Here is a 22613-nt window from a genome sequence, read left to right on the forward strand (position 1 = left end):
TTCAAGGACTTCACTGTCAGATCCTCAGCCAAGAGACAACCTAAATTAAATCACAGGAGTGATGCTGGTTTCATTTCTCCATCAGCGGAAACTCAGCTACACAACACTGACAGCACGACACTGACTTGTACACCCTTCATCCATAAAAAGAGCTCCCTTTTGCATGCAGTTACTCACTGTAGGCAGGGGGCTGACACAGAAAACCAATGTGCATCTGCCCCCTGGATTTCCGACGACATTAATGGGGAGGGGCAAGGAAGAAACTTCCCATTATTTGCCAAAAAAGTACATCAAGAAGCACACGTTTGTTTAGGAAACCAAAGAATAAAAGCAGTATTCCCCTTGCTCACTGACATTTCAAATTTCAATTGCAAAAAAAATACATGTTTTCCCCAATTAAAATCAGATTTAATACTCCTTGCTGCCTGCACCATAATCCCCAGAGTACTTCACCATAATGTACAAACATCAGACTCCGTATAAAACTAAAAAGGTGCAAATAAACATTTCTGCTTCTCCCTCTTTAATATGGCACTGATATTGCATCACTTGCCAGCTCATTCCTTTCTGCCTTCCTTGCAATAATTTCTGAGCTTTTCTGAGAATTCTTCCCTGCCAGAGCCTGAAACGCAGCACACGCGCACAGAGGAACAGTGCTGAAAACACAGACTGAGAACAACCCACATCTGTGCCATGTCCCACCCCTGGTTAAAATAAAACCCAAGCTGGAGAGAAAACTCCTTCAATAACAAAGTGCAGCAAGAAGCTAGCACATACGGAAAAAAAAAAACAGGGGAAGCAGGTAACTAATTCCAGACAGTGGGTGCAATGAAATGCTCCTTAAAAAATGCATGGAAAAAAAAAAGTACAAGTGTGCGAAAACAGTCTAGAAATGACAAATGTGATTTTACCCTCTCGCACATTCAGCAGCGGTTGGCCTGCTGAATTCCTGCCCTTAGGTGAACAATGAGAAGGCCCACTGTGGTCTCTGACCTGCTTTTCTGTGGGGTGGGAAACAGGCTGCAAGCTGCCTTGAGCCGGAGAGAACAGCCAGAGCCAGAGACTGGAGGAGGCACCAACACCTTCAGATGCTACAGATTGCCTCATACTTCTGTCCTGCTCTTGGCATTTTAAAGGAGCAGTCCCAGAGTAACGTGCAGGAAACAGGGCAAACATTCAAACACCTAAACCCCCACCCCTTAAAAAAAAAAAATACAGTATGAAAAGCTGAGGAGGGTATGTGCTTTATTTAGGGGATACCGCAAACCCTTCAGCAAGAGCTGGAATACATCTGAGGGTCAGTTTAAGGCTGCGTGCCATCAGACCCATGAACTGCAATCCAGGGGCTATTTTCCGATGGCTTGCATGCCTCTGCCAGCTCCCAGGCCAAATCCGAGGCAGGCTGTGGGCTTGCTGCAGAAGGACTTGCCAGGGCCAATGGAAGCCTCTGTCCTCTGTGCCCTGGGTTGACCTACGCCCCCGCCTTTCCAGTCTCCCCCCTTGGCATTCCACCGGCTGGCAAGTGGAGGCACTATAATCCAGAGCTAAGCCTGCTGCACAAGTGCTCCCCGGGCGTGCTGGCAACCCAGTCAGGTTGGATCTACAGTGGGGGGACAAGGGAACGGAGATTCACTCACACGCAGGTGAAGGGAACCAGCGTGGGACAGCCCAGCGTGTCCGCTAGCTTACAGTCAGGGCACAGGGCTGCAGCGCTCACGAGCTAGAGTAGCTGTTTACTCCGACAGACAGAGCAACCCGAAGATTACCACTACAGGCAGCGGGGAGACGTGCAGGTGCTGTTGTTTCTGCAACCTGCCGCCAATGCAATTACTTCTTTTGAGAGACAACCAGAGATAAAACTGAAGATTTGCAACGGTGTGCTCGCTGGCCTATTTCGATGGCAAATCCACAGAAACCACGATGCGGGAGAGGGAAGCATCTTTCAAATCAGCTTTTTGACATCTCAATACAGTGAAGAAAGGCCTGACCCAGCCCTGCAGAACCTTAAATATTTAAACACACCACAGAAAAACTGAGCACACCGATGCCTATTACCACTGACTAGCAAGAGGTGCTTGGAAATAAAAGGCATAAGTCTCTTCTTGACTTCTACTGGAGTGCTATCGGAACAGCTGCAGATTCCTGAAGAGGTTTGTATGTTTTTTTCTTAAAAGAAAACAATTGAGAAACGCTACAATCATCAATCATTCTTACAGGGTAATGAGGTTTACAGGCGTCTCCATAAAACTGCATGAAGATCTCTAGGAATGGCACGCCAGGACGCTGGGTTCCCACATGCAGGGGAGAAGGAGCATCCCCAGTCTGCACGGTGAATCAAGTTTTCCACTGCTGCGCTGATCTTTGTTCACACGTGCCCAGTTACATGCACAGAACTCATGCCTATTATGCTTGCAACCACAGCCTCTCGGACATTCTTTGGAAATTTTTTTTATAAACAAGCTACTCCTGTCTTTTTCAGCTTCCCAGCCGTGCCTGCACATCCCACAGAGGGACGCGACGACCCAGTGATGGTCCGTTTTGAAAAGCGCAGGGGAAAAACTAGCAGGGCAAGTAACTCTAAGGGCTGCAAGTTTAAATCCAATTTGCGACACAGCGGTTGTGCCCGTTGTAGCTATTGGGAGCAAGGTACTGCGTCCAAAATAACTGCTCCAATAAATTAGTAAATAGCACAACACATTTGCACTGCATAGTGAGCGACATCTAGGACAGCAAAGCAGATAGTTAAGCGCTAAGGAGCAAGAAGAAAGCAGTAGCTGAACGCTGAACTGATGCAATCCCCCTCCTCCAGCTAACAAATGAGGAAGGACAAGCAAAAGGGGGGGACTCTTGCATCAGTCTTTTTTTTAGCCCCTCACATGAGAATGAATACTTGCATTAGTAACAGCTACTGAAGCCCCAAGCCTGGGGTTTATTAGCACTGCCTTGGAAAAAAACTAAAATAAAAGGTCGCTTTTAATGGGGTTCTTGTCTGGTCCGGAGACCACCAGCTGAAGGAAAGCCGCCACACGGCCACAGTCTGCCCCTGCTGTGGTCGGAGTCTTAAGGCTGCTCTCGCCATTTACGAACCGGCTCCATTTCCTTAAGATCCTGCTTCTCCCTTGTTCCTCTCCCCACCACCCCCCACTCCTCTGCAAAAGTTTTCGGATTGCACCCAAAATGCACGACGGGTTCGGTCTGTTCAGTTCCTGCACTTGAATGTCTCCTACAAGGACAGAGGCCTGGGAATCAAGACAGGATTGTGTCCCCCTTCTGAGAAGCCAGCAGCTATATCACCCTGCAACTCACAGCTCCGCAGGTGTGAGCCTGGCCGGTACCTGGGTGGGAGACCTCCTGGGAAAGCCAAGGCTGCTGCTGGAAGAGGTGTCAGCGGGACCAGTAGGGGGCGCTCACCCTACTCTCTGGTTCCAGGGGCCAAAGGTCACTCGCTCACACAGCGTTAACAAACCGAATCTCACACAACTCTTCCTCTGCTTTTCCTCCCTATGTGGGAATCGTGGCTTTAGGAATTCCAAAGAAAGTGATCCGCTGGTTTCCCACACGGAGCACCGATACTTCCTCGCCGGATGAAGTTAAGCGCCAGTTCACCCGGCACACTCTCCATCCAGGCAGACGCCCATGGGGGCCGAAATGGGCCGTTTCTAGGGGTGCTTTTCCCATTCCAGATTCAATCAAAGGTTTTGCCCTGCGCCACCAGCCCCGGGGGTGCAGGTTATGACGACCTTTTCAAGCTCCAAAGACGGCTTCTGGGCTAAGCCCAACCGCAGCACCTCTGCCAAACTGAATGTGGGCAGAGAGGTTATAGCCAAGCCTCTTGTGCTTTAAGCTTTTTTTAATTTACTTGCTTTTCTCAGAAAAGTACAGCAGGTCGTTCCTGACTGCAGCACGACACAAAACAAAACAGGAGACTGAAGGAGCTCTTGAGAGGAGGAGGAGGAGGAGGAGGCGGAAGCAGTTTGGGAAGCTCAGCCTCGTTACTTTTTTTTTTTTTAAAAAGCTCGCAAATTAAAGTGCCCGAGATCAGCTTTGGGCACCGCCTCCGACAGCGTAACAGCCGTTAAAATCATCATCAACGCCCCTGATCCGGCTCAGCAGCCAGCGCTGGAGGCTGGCGCATAGCGGGTGAAGCGGCATGCCCGCCACTCTGTCCCAACCGCCTCGGCGGAGAACAGCCACACCAGGAGGAGCAGCAGCGCCCGCGCAGCCAAATCTCTACACATGTAGTTTTTATCATTAACAATAGATTTACTGTTTCGGCGACGGCGTTGTAAACCACAGCTCAATTCCCTCCGTGGCGTGGCGCCAGCCACAGCGTGTGGCACGGATTTGGCAGCTGCCAGGCTGCAGTATTTTGACTCGCTGCAGAAAATCGCCACTAAGCACACTCCTTGCAGAAACGGCTGGCTTTAGCTATGAGCAAAAAAAAAAGGCAGCAACAAAGTGCAATGCTTTGTTCTGCCCTTCTGCATGACTTTCTCTGGTTCTGAACTCCAAAGCAACCACCGGCTTTTTATCTCCTTTTGCGTTTGTCCAAGATGAGATCTGTTATGACGCAATGCATTAAAAATGCAATCATTAAATGTAGTTTATAAAACATACTGAGGTTAAGAACATTTACCAAGTAGAGGAGACTTGCCCATCCAGCCCTTTTAATTAGTAGATCCAAGGATCTCACCCAGCTGTTTCTTGAAAGAAGGTCCTGCGTCAACAACCCGCCTGGACTGCTTGTTTCACACACCCACTACTCTCTGAGTAAAGAGTCGGCCGTTCTTGGTTTTCCCACTTGTGTCCTCTGGTTTGTGTTTCACTGTTAATTTGCTGACTTTGTCAATGCTTTTAAGGATTTTGAATACTTGTGTTAGATTTCATCCTAGTCTTAATTTAAGACTAAAAAGATTAAATTCTTTCAGCCCATCAGTGTAGAGTAATTAGATACAGAATAGTTTCGATTGCCTTATGCTTTTAAAAAAAATGAACACACTTTACAAACTGTCAATTTATAGGCTTTGGGAAAACATTCTGATCATGTTAAATGACTGATATCCAAGAAGGACTGGGCAGGATTTATTTGTGAATATCCAAGAGCATTACATTCCAAAATGATCAAAACACAACAAAGCATATTTTCCACATGCTCAAAAAAAGGTATTCCTCACTCCACTGCTTTATTCTAGCTAGTTAGGTGGATCTATAAAATAATTGAATATCACCCCCTCCCCTCACAGAGAGTAAATCCTTGGATATTAACACTTGACAAAAACAGCATCACTCCTGCACTGATGTAATTACACCCAAATCCTAACGGGTAACTCGTCGTTCTCAAAAAAAACACTGCACTTGTCAAACGGGGATAAGATCATTATGTGCCACACTGCATCACAGTGAGACAGGATTTTGATATCCACTTTTCATTTAGGAAAAAACTAAAATCTAAATTACTGTGGCCGAGTTCTGAATTTAGAGACCTGTTACTAACATCACGCGGTTACAAACTTTTTCCCCACAGGTGCCAGAAGCTGCAAAGAAAACAACATCGGGCCATCGATCTTCATTTTAATATTAAAATATCTTTGAATCAATTAATTCAAATAAGTGATTATATATACCACTTCTACACGTTTTAGAAATTGATTTATATTGTCTTCGAGTAACAATCTGATGGTGATCAATCACTACTGATGAACAACCCCTGATACCCTGACTGCAATGTAACTAATTTGACTGAAGCATTAACCAGTGTATATGAGAAGGTGAGGGTTATTTTGGCTTACTATAGTTTAATCAAACATCTTGCATCTGCTGAAGTTTTAACACGCAGCGGTTTAAAAACTTTGCCCTTTAGAGGAAAAACAGGAAAATAAAATTAACGTCACTCTGCTGAGAGATTTTGAGCCTCACCTGCTAGCAAAAACTGGGGCTTGTTGAGGAGACAGAAAAGCTGACAAGATTGCCATAGAAACCAACCTCGGGCTTATTATCTTTCAGAAAACAGGCCACTCTGTCCTCAACTAGACCGTGTACATCTGGTTCTATAAGTTATTTTTTCTGAAAAGGTGCCATTTTGCTAGCAGTCCACAGTCCTTTCCAAGCAGCTGGACATGGACATGATAACTGCACTGAGAGACCCAGATGTTTACAAAGATCAGGTCTGAGAAACCTTACTGCCCTCCCTCCCCCACAAAAAAACACTGCTGGAAGCCTGAACAGAATTTGTTTTCCAAGGAAAAACAGGACCAAAATGATTTGCCCAACATGCACAAGCACACAGTTGGCTAATCAGGCTTTATGCTGACTGATCAGGCTACAGAAGAACAGGGAATGAGGAACCACAGCAAAGGAGACCCTTCCCCAAGCTATGCACTAATTTATTATGTCAATAATGTTTGCATTTCCTGGAAATTAGAGAAAAAGGTAGAAAGTTCCACCTTCTTTGCGTAAACGCACTTGACTGCTTAACAAAACAGAAGATGCCAGCCGACACCAGCAGTCCTTCTGAAAGTGGCAATGATCCCTGTGAAGTCAGGAAATAAATGCATTTATTAAAAGTGCTTGTTAACCATGCCTGACAAGTGCAGCGTGACATCCAGCGGGATTTTTTGCTCTCAGCCTCTACAGCTCATGTTATTTCTGGAAGCACTGCGCTGTGCAAAGCTGGTGTGTAAGAAGTCCTTACCCTTGAGAAAAGGTTCAGTCGATAACAGCAGTGCTGTTAAGATATACTTTACTGTTGATGCACATTGCGAAAAAATCTGCAACTGAGCTAATTGAGCACTGGGGAATCTGGGGAGCCCACAAACTGTATGACTTCCATGTGATCCTCCAAAAGGAAAATTCATATCCAGCTTTCCACTGCACTTCCCAGCTCTTGGCCTAGCCTCCTCTGTGCAGGTACAGAGAAGTAACAAATCGCCCGCACTCTACAACACGTAGAGGTCAAGTGTCAGTAATAAGCATCTCACCCTGGCTTCCCGAATTTAGATCTAAAGGAACAGAGTGGGATTTTTTTTCACTGTATTCTAAAAACCATTAACGTGCATAGTGCCATTCTCACGCCTGCCCTTTAAAACACAGTGTACTGGGGAAGGATTAACAGCTCTGCACGGGCTGTACATGTTGTGCATGTGATAGGAACGGCATAAACTTCAGCCCATGTGCACCTGGATGTCTAGCAGTGAAGGGGGGGGGGTGGTTGTACTATTCACCTGAATGTAAGACTAGAGCTCCTGAAAATCATGATCAAGCCGACGTGAATAGCCTGTGCAGAGCAGTCAACCTTCACCTTGACGTCTGCGATCTCAAAGGAGTGATTCAGCCTTGTGCTTGACAGCTGGGATGACAACAGCTTTGCTTTCTTTCTCGTCTCCCTCACAGTCCTGTTAAGGACGACCGCGTTGTGTTTAATCCAGTCAGCACAGTCGGACCAACTGCATTCGAACTGGATTTTCTTTTCCATCTTTGAGCCCAGCCAGAGAGAGTGGGGGCTGCAGGTTTATTCTTCTCACTTGGGAAGGACAGCAGCCGAATTGTTTTTGGAACAGCCAACAAAAGCCAGGGATCAAACGCATCCTTTGCATTCTCCAGAGCTGAAACACCCCCCCCAGATCTAAGGCTCCAGACAACTCCGACAGCTGTGTCCAGGTGTCTTCAGGTCTTCGTGCGGAAGACTGGCTTTGCAATGACTCGCCGTGCTGGCATTCTGTGTGGGCTCGCAGGGGGCAAAAGCATCAGTTTTATTTCTTTGATACTCATGAAGAGAGACTAATGGGGCTCGTCTCGAATGGGCTTTGAGGGTTTAAAGCTCGTTTTCTAGAAATCCTTCTGCAGTATACTGGTACTGGGTTTTAAAGCCCTCTGATACCAGGTACAGAATGACGAACCTGCGATAAACCTCACCCCAGTCCAATTTGGCTGTCAATAAGCAAAACCTCTGGATCTGGCAAGAGAGAAACTCAAGTATCGGTTACTTAGCAGGAGGGCGCTGAGAAAAACAATCAAAAACAACTCATAAGCTGATCGTTAAAAATGATGTAAATTTTGCATTAAAGAAGCCGTATTTGTAATTACAACAGATTGAAGCAGAGGTGCCAAAGTGGGCCGGAATCCTGCTATGCCCTCAGCCACCCTGCTGTGACAGAGGTGACACCTTGACCCCTGACCTCGTCGCATAAACATCCAGACTGTGACATGAAAGAGCCATCTTGGCCAGGCAGGAGGTCAGCTCCATTCTGGTTAGTTAACAGGCCAGTAAACAAACAAGCCAGGGTTAGCACTCTATAAACAAACATAAATTCTTCTCTCATTGAAACGTCAACAGCTCCTCTCCTCTCCGGCTTTTTCACAAATGGGCTCCAGCGCTTCTGAACGCTTGCAGAGGGAGAGCCGAGGTTCAACAGGCTACTCTGCCTCGTTCAAAGCCATTTTCCTCAAAAGGGTCTTCAATGACATTGAAAACAGAACCAGTGAAAAGGGACCAGGCACGCACAGTTTAAAGAGCAATCTGTCCAAAACCCATCCATATAGAGACAGGTGCAATGACTGTTCCTTTACAGTAAGATCACTTTATTGGCCCTATACAATTTCTTGTATTAGGAATTTGTCTTTTCGCATACCCCAGCTTGCTCTCCATGAGACACACAGACAGGAAGAGAAGCTTGGGGTAAGAGCGCAGGGTCAGCCATTTATATGGCACCCCTGGAGCAGTTGGGGTTAAGGGCCTTGCTCAGGGGCCCAACGGAGTAGGATCCCTCTGCTGGCCGCAGGATATGAACCGGCAACCTTCCAGCCACAGGCACAGATCCTTAGCCACACAGCCACCGCACCGCCCCAAGCACAAGCAATCATTTTCATTTCTCTTCAAGCAACAAACCATATCCAATGTAGGTTCCTTTCAATTATCCAGAAGGTACAGATAAAACAAGTCTTCGAAATTGCCTAGTAATTATTCAGCATTTTGTCTCCCCAGTGCTATTCAAGCTAACCACATTTCTTCCCCTTATTTCCCATATTATTTGGCCAAACTCCCTATTTTTGGCACTCAAAATAATTTATAAGTCTTCCACAAAGAAAACCCAGGAGAACCTTTTATCTCTGGTGCATCTTAATCAGAGAAGAGGTCAGGCAAAAGCATTTTGTTGCAGAAACATTGATGTTAGTCCAAGAAGGGAAAGAGTGTGAAACACAGGAAAATGAAAAAGCTATGCACTGTTTGAAGTGACAAAGAATTACAATCTTATTTTGCTGAAATCTTCCTGATACATTATTGAGATGGACCCTTTAATAACATCTTCTTTCAAGAGGAGTGTATGTCAAATTAAGTCTTGAAGCTCCTAATGAGAGAAATTTCCTAATGCAGCGCACAGAAACTAAATCACAGCAAAGTCAAAAGGCACCAAACCAGCAGTACTCATCTATGACCCAGCTGTTTGCCAGAGAAACACACTGACACACAAACAACAGATTGGAGATATTTCTACTGCGATCTCCTCCATGCACAAACCGAATCACTATTCTCACAATGTTTGGGACTCATTTTACTCTATTGTCCCTTCTTTAGAAATCCCTTCCAAAAGAATTGAGCCTCTAGTTGCCTAATGCTTTTCATTTCTACATTAAACCTTAAATTGGCATCCTGTAAGATTTGTATTGTTTATTTATGCTCTCTAGGTGCACCACTTAATAAAATCCAGAACTGTCTGTGTAGACCTCTCGCTTCATGTAGCTGCTTCTGACTAAAAAGACTTTTAGCAAGAGTTAAAGGGAACATGCTTCCCAATTTCTAAAAGACACCTATCCATTAACTACTGCAGTGTTAAATTAATTGCAAAAATATGACAAAGTAACTGGAAAACAACAGTCCCTTTTTAAATATTAAAATGGAAACATTGGTTTCATTTAACAAAATCCTTACATGTTTTAAATCATTTCAGAAGTGGCTATACAATGTAACAGTTTTGACATGCATTCACGTAATTATCTCCCTATGGGCTTGCCTTATTAGCTCCAATATGAGCTGCAAAACCTTTTTAACCAGGGAATAAACACTACCCTAATTACATTCACCTACAAAGTAAAACAAATTACAGTCACCCTTTTAACCTTGTCAAAAGGTTTAACACCACAAAAGCCCTAAGCATCATACAGATTTTATGACTGAGTGCTCAGAGCTACAGCTGAGCTGCTACTCATACATCATCACAAGGATGACTAGGGAAGAAAGAAATCTTGTATTTGCTTAACTGCACTGAATTCATTTCTGCAGTGAGAACTGGAACAGTGAAGACATACCACAGCCTTTGCATGTATTAACCACTGCTAAAGCAAAAATGACTCATCTGCAAGGCAAATCTCACTCTTCAGATGGATAATCTTTTGATATGGCTAACGGCATGATTGAGCTTTTAAGATCTCAATGGTTTTCGTTTTCAATTGCTTTTACTCAATCCTACGTCTGTAACCAGGCCTGTCCAATTGCTGTATTTTTCCTTTGCAAAAACCTAGGAGCTAGAGAGTGATTAACTAGAGAGGAGACTAAGTCAAAGGTCTATTTTTCAGTCATATGACTGTCCTTCATCTAAATGTAACCAATCAGGCACTGCCTCAGGGCCACTCAATTCTGCACCAAAACCAAGGGATGTGTAAGCTGAGAGGTGAGCTTGTTCTGCAGTGTCTATCCACGCTTGCAACTCTGATATTGGAAAGCAACAGATTACAGATAATGAGGGTTTCATATTCTATAATCTTAATGCGTCCCAAGAGTTTCAAAATATCACATATTTCTCCCTTCTGATTTCATTCAACCAGTGTGTATGTGGGGGGGGGGGGGGGGGGGGAAGGTTCTGCTAAATAATTACTAACCATCTGATCAATAGGTTAGAGGAGGATAACTAGCAGCAATTTAATTGCATTTCACTATACTCATTTTTTTAAATCCAAAACACAGCCTGTGTGTATTAACATACAGGGATTAGAGTGGCCAAAATGTCAAAACAACTGTGTATGTTTTCAATGTATTTATTTCTATGCAGCACAGGAAGTTCAGCTGAAATGCCACCATGCTTGCCTTAAAGAGAAGTAGCAGAAACAAACTTGGAACTAAAACTGACATGACTGAACACCCCCCACCATGGAATAAGTTGTGTAAACACAGATGAGCACTTTGAGAATTTAGTTCATTTGACCAAAATATAAACTTTTTCTTTTAATTACATATCAAACTCATGTCATAAGAGCCAAAAACTGAGCTTTTATTCTTACTGTCTTTAGCCAAGATATATAATTAAATAAAGGGGGCTATTTTTAACTGTTAAGCTTTTCTGACACACTTGGATACAAGATTATAAATTAAGACCATTACAGATGTTGAAAAAGGCACTCTGGGAGATAAGACCTCTACAGGAAACACTCAGGAAAAGAACACAATAGTTCATTTCCTTTACAGTGCATATTACCATCCTACTAACTCCCCACACAACACATTTATAGACCAATATAGTAGAATTTCATCACCACACAGAGCCAAGTCCCCTTTTCCTCTTTTTTCCCCCCATTCCGATGGGGGAATATATGAACACTGAAGACTTAAGGTTTGCCATCAATAATGGTTAAGTGGCAGCAGACACTTCACTGATTGGAACACTTGCAGTACTACAGTCATGCAAGTGTTAACTTAATCCCCATAACTAAGTGGGGTACACATGAGGACTGACTAGCGCAAAAGCCTACTTTAAACATTGCAGCTCTGAAACCGGACTTGTCTCCATTTTAAACTGTGCTTTGACAAAGCCGGCCAGGAGCAAGAGCGGCAGACGTCTCAGCTTCTGATTTCAGCATACAAAGGTGGTAAGCTGAGTGTGAAGACTGTGGGTGAGGCGTTCAGAGACCATCATAAATGGCTGGCACACCGAGCGAGACCAGAATCACCATTTTCAAAAGCTACATACTCTTAATTGAACTGCATGTTTCTCTTTAGCTACGGCTGGCAAAAAAGGCACAGTGAGAAGATGTGCATATATAATATGTGGGGTGTCTTTAAGCCTCATATTTAAATTACCATAATCAAATTTAAGAATAGGAGGGTAAACACATTACCAGAAACCTAGTTGCAGTTGTATCCTCTACTGCTCTCTCTCCAAGGATAAGAAATGATTCTGTTTAGCAATGTTTTTTATATTAATCAATCAATGGATCAACATGTTGGCCCAGCTCTAATACATACAACAATATGGCTGGAAGAACATGGTCTCTGCTGATTTTCATTCAGACCTCTAAATCCCCATTGCTTACTGAGAACTTTTATTGGTAAACTGGTTACTTGTTTAAAACTTTTAGCAAACCTGTTTCTTTGTTCTGTCTTGCAATTCAGAAATAAATAGCTTCAAGGTTGCACCTTTCCGATCTTTAGCATAAGGAACTTTGTGGAGCCTCTTCACATGCGTAATATTAATCTTGATTAAATAACTCTTAATATTTGATTAAGTAATGATGAACAGACAGGTGGGAAAAACACTATCAGATACTCCCACAATAAGTTTTTTTTCCCTTCTGCATAGGTCCAGTTATATTTCAGGCAGCACACCTGAACCAGGCTAGTTCTAAAACTGAGAAATTGGTACAGGTGTGATCAATACTCATCATTTCTGACCTTTTAATACTTGAAAGCAAATTTGCAAATATGCCCCAAATAGAAAACTATAACCAATTAACATACAATTAAAGACTGCGACGGACTAGCGTCCCCCCAGGGCGTACCTTGTGCCTGCTGCTCCCAAACAACCCTGAAATGGCAGAAACGGTTAAAAACTGGAGGTGATTAAAGACATCCTGTTCCTCCACGAGAATGCCTAAACCTGCTCTCCTATAGATAACTGGTGCCCATTTCCTCCTCAGCAGGAGGAGACGACACAAGCCACAGATACATGCATTTATTGGGAGGCCATCAAGAAATTCCTCTGGAGAGCTCACAGTCCAGAGAGGGCCAGACAGAATGCACTGGGGGTGATTTAGGGCTTCAACTCGAGAGCAGCTGCTCCTATTTCCATCCTTGGAGAAAAGGTCTGACCAATAAAGGCCACAGCTGGGTCAAGGTTGAGCAGGTCCTCCTTCCATCCAATGTAGCATAATTAATGAATGTGCTCATTAATCAAGCTTTTAAGCTTCAGAGGACCAAGCAACATTACTGTCAATGATAATTTAAAAAATCTATTCTAAACTGTTAGAACTCAAGAGGTTAAATATTACCTTGGAGGGAACAGTAAACACATGCAGGCTGGACAACAGGCTAAAAGAGTATCCTGTCAGTCTCTGAACCTGGCTCTCCGTGATCCCCATTTTTAGCATAAGCTCATCCAAAGAGAAGAGTTACTGCAGGAGAAGTAGGGAGGGGACCTCCCTAGGGTAGTCAGGTGCTGTGTGGCGGCAGTCCTTCTCGAATCTGGCTAGGTTGGCTGAAGCCGTTCCACAGGAATACACTCTAACGGAGGGGAATTCCATAGGAATCCCATATGGCACTGGGAGGTGTGTGCGCGTGGGCAGAGGGTGACTAGGCAGTGCCAACACAGCCAGCTCGAAGCCCACATACAGTCCCTGTATTCAGGAGAAAGAACCGATTCTGAAAAAATCCAGATGTACAGGGTGCACAACGGGATGGGTTAACACGCGGTCTCCGCTGCCTGGGACTGACCTGGCGCCAGGCTGTGAGAGAGGCCTGCGCCAAGGCCCCAAAACATTTCCCTCTTCTCGACTTGCTCAGAGGCCTGGGAGGAACGAGAAGGGGGCCAGCCCTGACAACTGCACAACGCGTTTCTGTCTGATCAGACTGCAAAGTCACGCACTAGCTGCTATTGCATCTCCCCGCATATCTTTGCTCAATCCCCCCCCCCCCCCTTCTCTGACTTGATATTTCAAGTGTAACCTTCAGCCCAAGGTGTGCTCTTTAGTAATACTCTCAAGCCCCCTTTGAAGAAAGTAAACGGCTCTCTAAAAGCCACAAAGCCGAGCAGCTTGTGTAATCCATCACAGGCAGACAAGAAACAGAGGGTCTGGCTTGAGGAGTTTAATGGCGCTGCGTACTGACGAATGCCTGCTTGTTAGCATTTCTGCCCTGTTTTAAAGGTCAAAAGGACTGCAAACCCAAATGGAGGGCGATTGAATTCTTAACTGTACAGTCTGCATTATGAAGCCATGCATATTTCGGAAAGGGAACTCGTCTAAGCCGAGGAGGCAAAACTCAAGGCTGGGACTGTCTAACTCATGAATGGTTTTTTTGAGAGGATTAACCAAAGACCTCACTGTGAGGACTCATCAATTCACTTATGTACAATTTCCTCAATGGTTAAAAAATGAATGTTTATGTAGAAATCAATTGTCCCATGTAAGGCAGCAGGTGGAACACAAATACCAGTTAGGCATCCGTATGTAAAGGGCCACGAACAGCGACCGCGTCTTTGAATAATTAATCGCCATAACAGGGGACTACAACCTGATCGATTTCATTGATGCAGATGTCTTTTGAAAAAGAAGTTACTTTTGTGAACAGAGAGGTTACTCTCACACAAACAACAGTCAAACTGGAAAATGTTACCCAAACTGCTAAGAAGAGAAAATGCAATGACAAATAGCATTTGTATGTGACCTAATATGAACAAACTCCCAGAAACGGTATTCCTGACTCCGTGACCTCGTTCTGCAGTCTTGCAAGAATACAAGGTGACTTGGGTAACTTCTAGGATATTGCACAGATATTACTGATGCAGCTGAAGGCCTCTTTCATGCACATCTCTCCAGACAAGATCTAAGAAAGGGGATCCTTTAAGATTACGCACACAGATTTTACAGAGATACCTTTAACAGATATAACCGATCACAAAAACAGCTTAACGGTACAAAGAAAGTCTTAATACCCATTAGGAACGAGCAGTACATTTTAACCGGGATTTACTGAATATGAATGGCTCAGTCCCAAGGAAAGGAACAGCACATACTCAAACGTCACTTCATAACCGCACTAAATGACAGATCACGATCATTTCAGAACACTCTTCTGCTGCTGCTGGTGTGTTTAATTGGGAATTAAGGAGCTGCTCTCGAGTAGAGTCAGTACACTGGGGCAATCTGACGCCGACTTGAGTGTACACTACGCACTTTGTTTTTAAAAGCGTGATGCTTTCAAAAGAATGACACAGCTCTTTTCTTTCAACACAAAACGTGGCAGAGATGCTCTTAAGCTGTGGCCCTCTTCAAAATGACTGCAATATAATAGCACATTTCTTTGCTGATAAAAGATAGCTTGATTCGTTAAGGCACAGATATGAACGCTATAAGAGAGCAGCTCTGAGAAACTATTCTGGTTTTGTCGGGATTTCATGATGACAGATTCCCTACAAACATACATGAACATCTTGCCTTATCCTGCCAATATGACTTCCCAGTTCAGGTCCAGCCACTGGCACAAGACCATTAAAGCTACATTAAACTCAGTAAGAATTACAGACACACAAACAACCAAATAAGTGTGAGATACAAGTGTATTTCCTCAGTTATGCATCAGTTTCAAAGGAAACCACAAACAGGATTTTAATATCTGGTGTCAATATCAGCGCAATCATTTACTTACATCCACAGACACACTCCTATACTTCAAAGCAGATGGATGGAATCCAAGCTCCCTTTTAAACACATTTTTTTTTTCAAAGACACCTGTGCCAAAAGACTGTTCAACAATGATTTTCCATGAGGCTTTATTCTCTAAACGATGATTGGAAATAATTGGTAAGCTTTAAACAATTATGAAACATTTTTTTCTGGATGTCATTCTGGATAATTCAATGTATCCTATTGTATTGCAAGCTTGGGTTTCGCTGCGAAAAAGGACATTTTTTTCCTGACGGACAGCACGTGTCTCTGCTCTCACATTTTAAAAAGGAAACATCCTGAATGTTGAAATCTGTAAGAAGTGCTGCTCTCCGTCTTTATCACACAGGAATTTGGACAGCAAAGGGCTTCTGCTGCGTTTTAAATAAAACTGATGCCCATCGGATTCCAGGCTCCCAGCAGAAGAGCTCTCACTCCTGAGTGCAAGGACAACATCTAGCCATACCTGCAGAGCTGATGCTACAGCAGTCTTTCCTATAATAACCCCCTTTACCATCACCTGACAGATTATGCCCCCTCTTGTGTAATGCTTACAGCCACTTCCCTCATGACCCTGAGCTCTCAAGTAAGACAGAAAACCTATATGTAAACTCTCACGGTAGCAGGGTAAAAAACTTCATAAAGAAATGGCAGGATTAAAAAAAAAAAAACAGGCTGGCAGCAGATCACTACCGACTGACGTGCCGAGTCTTTGAATCAAGCTGGTACCCTGTTAATATCGTTTCCATGAGAAAGCAGGCAGACAAGAGCTGTTCAGAAACATTTCCCCCAATTCTAAGTTTCAGCAGTCATGCTCAAAATGTCACTAAGGTGTAACTCAGCCCCTAAACCTACTAACTTGACATCAGCCTTTTAACCTCAGCAACTGTTTTTATTAAACCTTCCCTGCCTGTGAGCGTGGAGGTGAGCAGGAGACAGGCAGAGCTGCTAACAACAAGCTGTTCAAATACTGTCTCCATTGGCATACCTACAGGAGCAGCACAAGAATCATTGTTAGAATTTGTTTCCCCAATAGACTCATAGCACAAAAAAAGTGAGGAACAGGGGATCATGTGACAGCTTCTCACAGTTGAGAAATCAAGCACTGTCGAGGTACATGCCCGTCTTCCAACTGTGAAGAAATACCTTCTGTGGCCACACTGCACAGAGCCTGTACAGCACCTATAAAGCTGTCAGAACAAACTGAACCACTTAACCAGGTGCACGAGATAAATGAAAAATAGCTATGCAAATCGCCAGATCTTAATTGCATCCTGAAACACAAACAGAACATAAGCAACCCTACACTCAGAAACTGTGTCCTGACAGGTCAAGACCAAAACACTCAGGTATTCCAGTTATGCCTGCTACAAACATTAGCCACTGCATCTTAAACACCTTCCCTCAGAGCTCACCTATTACAATATGCTGCTGAGTCACTCCAGCAATATTTACACAAGTCCAAACCAACTTTACTTACCTCCTGTCGGTTTAATAACCTGTGTGCAGCTCAACGTAGCACACCAACTCAGAGAACCACATGCCACTGCAACGCACACAATGGTACTATAAATACTTTCCCCCTTCAAAAAAAGCAATGCTGCATATGAAAATCAAGGAGGAAGACAAGTCTCTCTGCTGAGGAGGCATGCTAATTTAGACTCACACAAACCAGACCTCTTAAGACACAAGTATTTGCATAAAAGGCTAAGCACTGATTTAATCAGTTTTTAATATTGTAAGAGTGTTAAAAACGTGGGTCATTTATTTTAAGACACAAAGACAGTACAGCTACGAAGGGTTAACAGTTCACAGTCAATAGGGGTTCAACAAGCCAGTACAGAGCATATCTTAGTCCAGTCTAGGATGGGTCTTCAAAAATCAACACTTTTTCTGTCAGTTGTGAAAAGTAATGGCTGTGTGTTTTTTAAAAAAAAAAACTTTGATGTATGCTTGTCGGAAATAAATTCGATTCAAATTCAGCATTTATCCCACCACCACCATCACCTCAGGACAAAACATGGACCTAGTGCTCCACTGCATCTGTCACAGCAGTGAAGTGAAGCGGCGTCAACGCATCGAAAACCAGACAGCCGAGCTGCAAAAGGGGAAATTTACTTCAGGTACAGTACGAGGGGAAAAATATACAATACAAGGATGGCAACTCGCTTCTGAGGGAGTGCAAGGAAGAACTTCCACACGGCATTTACTTGTCGAAAGCTTGAAAATCGATCTAGATAATATCCGCCGCCTTTGGAAGTGGATTTAAAATAAAATCCGGTTATGGCAGGAACTGAAATTCTTCTATGGATTAAGCCCCGCTTTTGTCAGAACAGAGGAAAGCACAGGACCACAAAAAAACAGCAACTATATTCACCTTTGAAAGAAGGTTTTAAGTTTCCCGTTTTCACCTCACCCCTCCGTTTTTAACTCGCGTTAAGCTAACAAGTTTGAATTCCTCTCAAATCGCCAACTTCGACTCGAGTTTCTGCGAACAGGCGGCGTGACTGCATACATTTCCGAAACGTTTTCCTAAAATATTCTAGCTTTAGAAAAATGTCGATCGCTCACACCATCACAAACCCTCTTCTAAAATGCAATAACGGTGTTGACCCGGACAATATGTCTTGGGGATGTATCGAAAACACTGCATGAAACTACAGGCAGTTTTCTATTGCAGAAACTAACTTTTAGATGAATTACCGTTTACCTGACTAAGCGTTAACAATACTTTAAGTGTATTTATGTCAAAATCACTCAGCTACATGTAATTATTTATACTTACATTTAATCCGGTTAGACACCGAATCCCCCGACCGCGCCAACTTGAAAGGATGATGGATTACTTATTTACTGAAGCATATCAAATGATATTTTCCTGTTTTTTTTCCCAAATCTCTCCTAGAAAGGGTGTTTTACACTTTTAGTTACTAACTGAACGAATTTTACCATTTTATGAAAAAAAAAATCAAGAATACTAGGAGTTTTGAATTCGAGGGGTGTATCTGGCTAAGCGCTTTTTAAAATACGTTTGAAACTATTACTGCTCATATATTTAATTCGCAAAGAAGATCAACTTTACTCGCAATAAATGTGAGGTGCCAAATTCGGTTGGATGAAGTATTTTGTGGGACTAACCTACAGTAACCTCACACAAACGCCTGCTAAATAGTTCATCCGAAACCACAAACAGAAATGTCACATGGCGATGCTGTAGAGTAATTAGTACTTAATCATTTTGTACATGCCTTTTATTTCAGAATTACACGCGTTGTTATCTGAATCGAGACAGTTTCCCTAACTTGCGAAAGCCACAAATTGTGACAGGACTCTTAAGAGATCTTAAAAATACAGGCTGTGCGGTTTCCGAAACGTTCTTAAGAGAACTCGGAAATAAACTAGACCAAAGGTGCAAGTTTCAAATTTTCTTTTAGAGATTTTTTTTTTTTAAAGACCCCTAATAATCATGCGGGGAATTTAAAGTTGACCGACAGCCGCCGTTACATTTTGCCCCTTTTTTGAACTTGAGAAAGTTTGTTTCAATATAAAAAAAAATCAACAAGCAGTGCCCTTTGTTAAACTAGCTGGTTTCTATTCTAACAACGCTCGTTTTGAGATAATCTTGACACAATATCGATGAATGATGCATAAACATGAAAACATCTCCAAGACACCTATACCTCTATTATTGCCAATTTGGAACACGGGGTAGTAATCGATCTTTAGTTCAAAGTTTTTATTATAAAGTTATCTTTAGTGTTGGCTGCTTTGCCGACTCCTCTTTTAAAAGCTGGTTATTTTTAAACGAGAACCAGACACCTGTTAATTTTTTCTCCCCTCAATACTTGTTGAATCATTTAATTAAACGTTTTAAAAAGACTTTTGCATTCACCTGAAGTTGCACAAAAGCTGACTTTTACTCTCTATGGTTTTAAAATAAATCCAGCTTCAATAAAAACGTTGGGGAAATGCATTTGCTGTGATTTGTTTTGTATACATTTTCATCCGTTCACATCTATATAGGATGGGTATTTTACACGACGGAAAAGTCAGCATTAGTCTTCCACTCTTATTGGGTTATGACCGACAGAACAGTATAGGTTATGAAATCGGTGTGTACAAGATTTTGTTTTTCTGTTTGAACAGCGGAACATAATGTCGTGACGTTCTAGGCTACCAAAATCTTTAAGTATCCTATTTGTGCGTGCATGCATTTATCAAAATAAATATCTAGAATCGCTTACTGCCTACATCGACGCCTTGCTTTGCATATCAAATAAGTCGGAAAAGCAGATGAAAATTTAGTGTAGAAACTGCCATGACCCACACCAACTGCCCAGAGATACACTAAGCCCCCGCACAGAGTACTTTGTGGCAAAGTGCAGTGTATCAATAGGGTGTCGGAGTGGATAAAATGCATAAACAAAATGAACGCGGTTCTTCAAAAATTACTGTGTGCGTGAGCAAATTATTTTATGACGGTAATCTTCGGTCAAATCTGTGCCTTATATAGACTTATATGGCTTATACCCTGACCAACAGGGGAAAAGGGTTAAGATTACCAACTGCAAATGGAGGTCTCTTTTACATTTTCTGCGCAGTTTTCTATATAATATACATTAAAATGCCATAATAAAAACACGACAAACTATTTGCTTTCCTACAATGCTCAGAAAAAAAATAAGCACGCACCACATCTTATGTATGCCCGGGTCACATGTAATCCTACAAAACACTGGACTTCTGAATCTCATTTGTTGCATTATTAGTTCAACGTGAACACAGGCCTAGGCGGACAGACGAGTCCCGGACCTTTAAGTTTAGAATCGCTGTCTATATCCCACCCTCTTCCCGCGACAAAGGCTAATCTAGCCTTCGGGCTCATGTATGCGCAAGCAGGCCTCAAAATATAATCGTAAACACTTGGTATATTCTCTAAAAAAATTATTTAAAAACTAAAAATGTTACAAAAAAAACACTTAAAATTTGACTTATTCCGCCGTAAGAAAGTGTTATTAGGAAATGTTCTCCCACCAAAAACCGCATTTTAAAACGTCACGTAAATACTCAAATTAAGGGTAAACAATATATACATTTTGCATTTCTTACAATCTGAGCAGTCCCACAAAACACGAGGCCTATAAAATACCCTCAAACGATTTAACTGATTTATGATATAAATAGCACATTTGTAAACTGCCGCAGCGAAAGAGTTCCAACGCCATCCTTAAATGGAAAATAAAGCTTTGATTTACTTACTTTCTCCATCCGATATCCCGCAATTGCTTAAAACGCAGATTAAAGTAACGAAAGCAACCACCGGGGTGTCCAACCGCATTCTGACCCCAGTGATGTCCTTAAATCCACCAAAAAATGCCAGATTAAAAGGGGGAAAAAATCCAAAAATTGAGTAAAAGTTTTTCCTTTAATCGTTTATAAAATCAGAGATTCTTGCTTGAAAGCCTTTTTCACACACAACAAAAACAAAAAAAACAGAACCACACCACCCCCAAAAAGGGGGGTGAGGGAAGATTTAAACGCGTTTTAATACTCAAAATATTATTAACTTTTTTTGTTGTTTTACTACTTCGCCAGGTTAGATTCGCATCAAATAATGTGGTCTTGGGTTCTGACAGCACTTTGGCGAACCCAGAGCTTCATTTTAAATCAAGTGATACAAGTCTGTCGTCCACTTCCATCGGGTAAAGTTTGTTTGACAAAATCCTCCTTCAGTCGAGAAAATAATTCCCACCAGCAAACCGCTTTAATAAGGAGGTACCCTAAGGGGTAGCGAGTCGCTCATACCCACATAAAAGCTGGGGTTTCCTTCAAAAGGTTAAAAAAAGAGAAAAATCTTGGATTAGCTGTTGCTTTTCTGCAAGATGAAACTGTTTATTTTGACTTGCAAATACAAAGATCTTCTTTAATTTTTCTGCTCTTTTATAAAGCGTGGTATTCTCCTCCTCTCGCAGCTCTGTTGACATGAAAATAAAAAAAACGTTTAGTTTTTAATCCCCGGTTTCACTGTGTTTTATACACGATTATTTCCTCCCGAACCTCCCCTCCTTCCCTGCCCTTTCCGTATCACAGGAAAATAGTGTTACAACGTCCAATAGAAAAATAAACATCACAGGAACTCCGCAGGAAATAATCCGAAAAAAATCTTGCAAATTGCTATTCCCTTTCGGTAAAAACGTCCTTCCTCGCTCAGCTTCCTTTTCAACTCTTTGGCGAGTTTCCCAAAGAGTCTTAAAAAAAAACACGTCCCAAACAATGGAAATGTATAATAGTTTCTTAACAGTACAAATAAAAAAAAAAACAACGCACGGTGCTTCTGGAGTGTGCAAAACTCCCCGCACTGTTTTTCTCTTCTTCTGCTTCTGCTTCTTCGTCTTCGTCTTTTTGGGCTAATCTGAGCCCGGACAGGTTATTTACCTTTCGTGTTTTTTTGGAAAGCAGGCTGTAGAAAAGATTTTCGGACGACGGCGAAAAGCGCGACAGCAAGGCAAACACGCGTCAACAGCAAGCGAATCTGCGGAAAAAAAAGCTAAAAAACTTCTCTTTTCCCCCCCAAATCTGCAGTACCGCTCGCCCTCTCTCTCTCTCTCCGCTAAAGTTCCCCCTTTTTCAGTCTCTCAGTATCTCCCTGCCAGTAAACAAGAGCTGCCAGTCAGCTGGCGCAAGGCACGGCGCAAAATACGGACTGGATTTCACAGCCTAAAAAAAAATACGACCTGGAGTCAGCAGAAACGAGTGGGAGTGGGGGGGGGGTAGGGGTGAGGGGGTGTATGTTTAGTATGTTCAGGGGGTTGGAACCGCCGGGGAATGACATCAGTGCATCAGTGCAACCTGAATGCATGCTGTTTCCTTAGCATAACCCTCGGTAATTGCACGACTTTCGTGGTGTGTTGTACGGCTGCCCCACTTGAAAAACAAAATGGAAACGGACCCGTCTCATATTTGGGCAG

At 42.9% G+C, this 22613-nt stretch overlaps 1 protein-coding gene across 2 annotated transcripts in view; it reads right to left on the minus strand.

The window, feature by feature from the left end:
* The window catches only part of LOC148813839 (insulin receptor-like), a 107475-nt gene extending 85225 nt beyond the window's left edge, over positions 1 to 22250 (minus strand). For both annotated transcript variants that reach the window (XM_088907426.1, XM_088907425.1), the window contains exon 1: positions 20905 to 22250. In XM_088907426.1, coding sequence (XP_088763552.1) covers positions 20905 to 20983 — 79 coding nt within the window. In that variant the 5' untranslated portion in view covers positions 20984 to 22250. The remainder of the gene's footprint in view (positions 1 to 20904) is intronic.
* Between the last annotated feature and the right edge of the window lie 363 nt (positions 22251 to 22613).

This window comes from Atractosteus spatula, chromosome 28, assembly GCF_055471065.1.
Source record: "Atractosteus spatula isolate fAtrSpa1 chromosome 28, fAtrSpa1.hap1, whole genome shotgun sequence".
NCBI classification, from domain to species: domain Eukaryota; kingdom Metazoa; phylum Chordata; class Actinopteri; order Semionotiformes; family Lepisosteidae; genus Atractosteus; species Atractosteus spatula.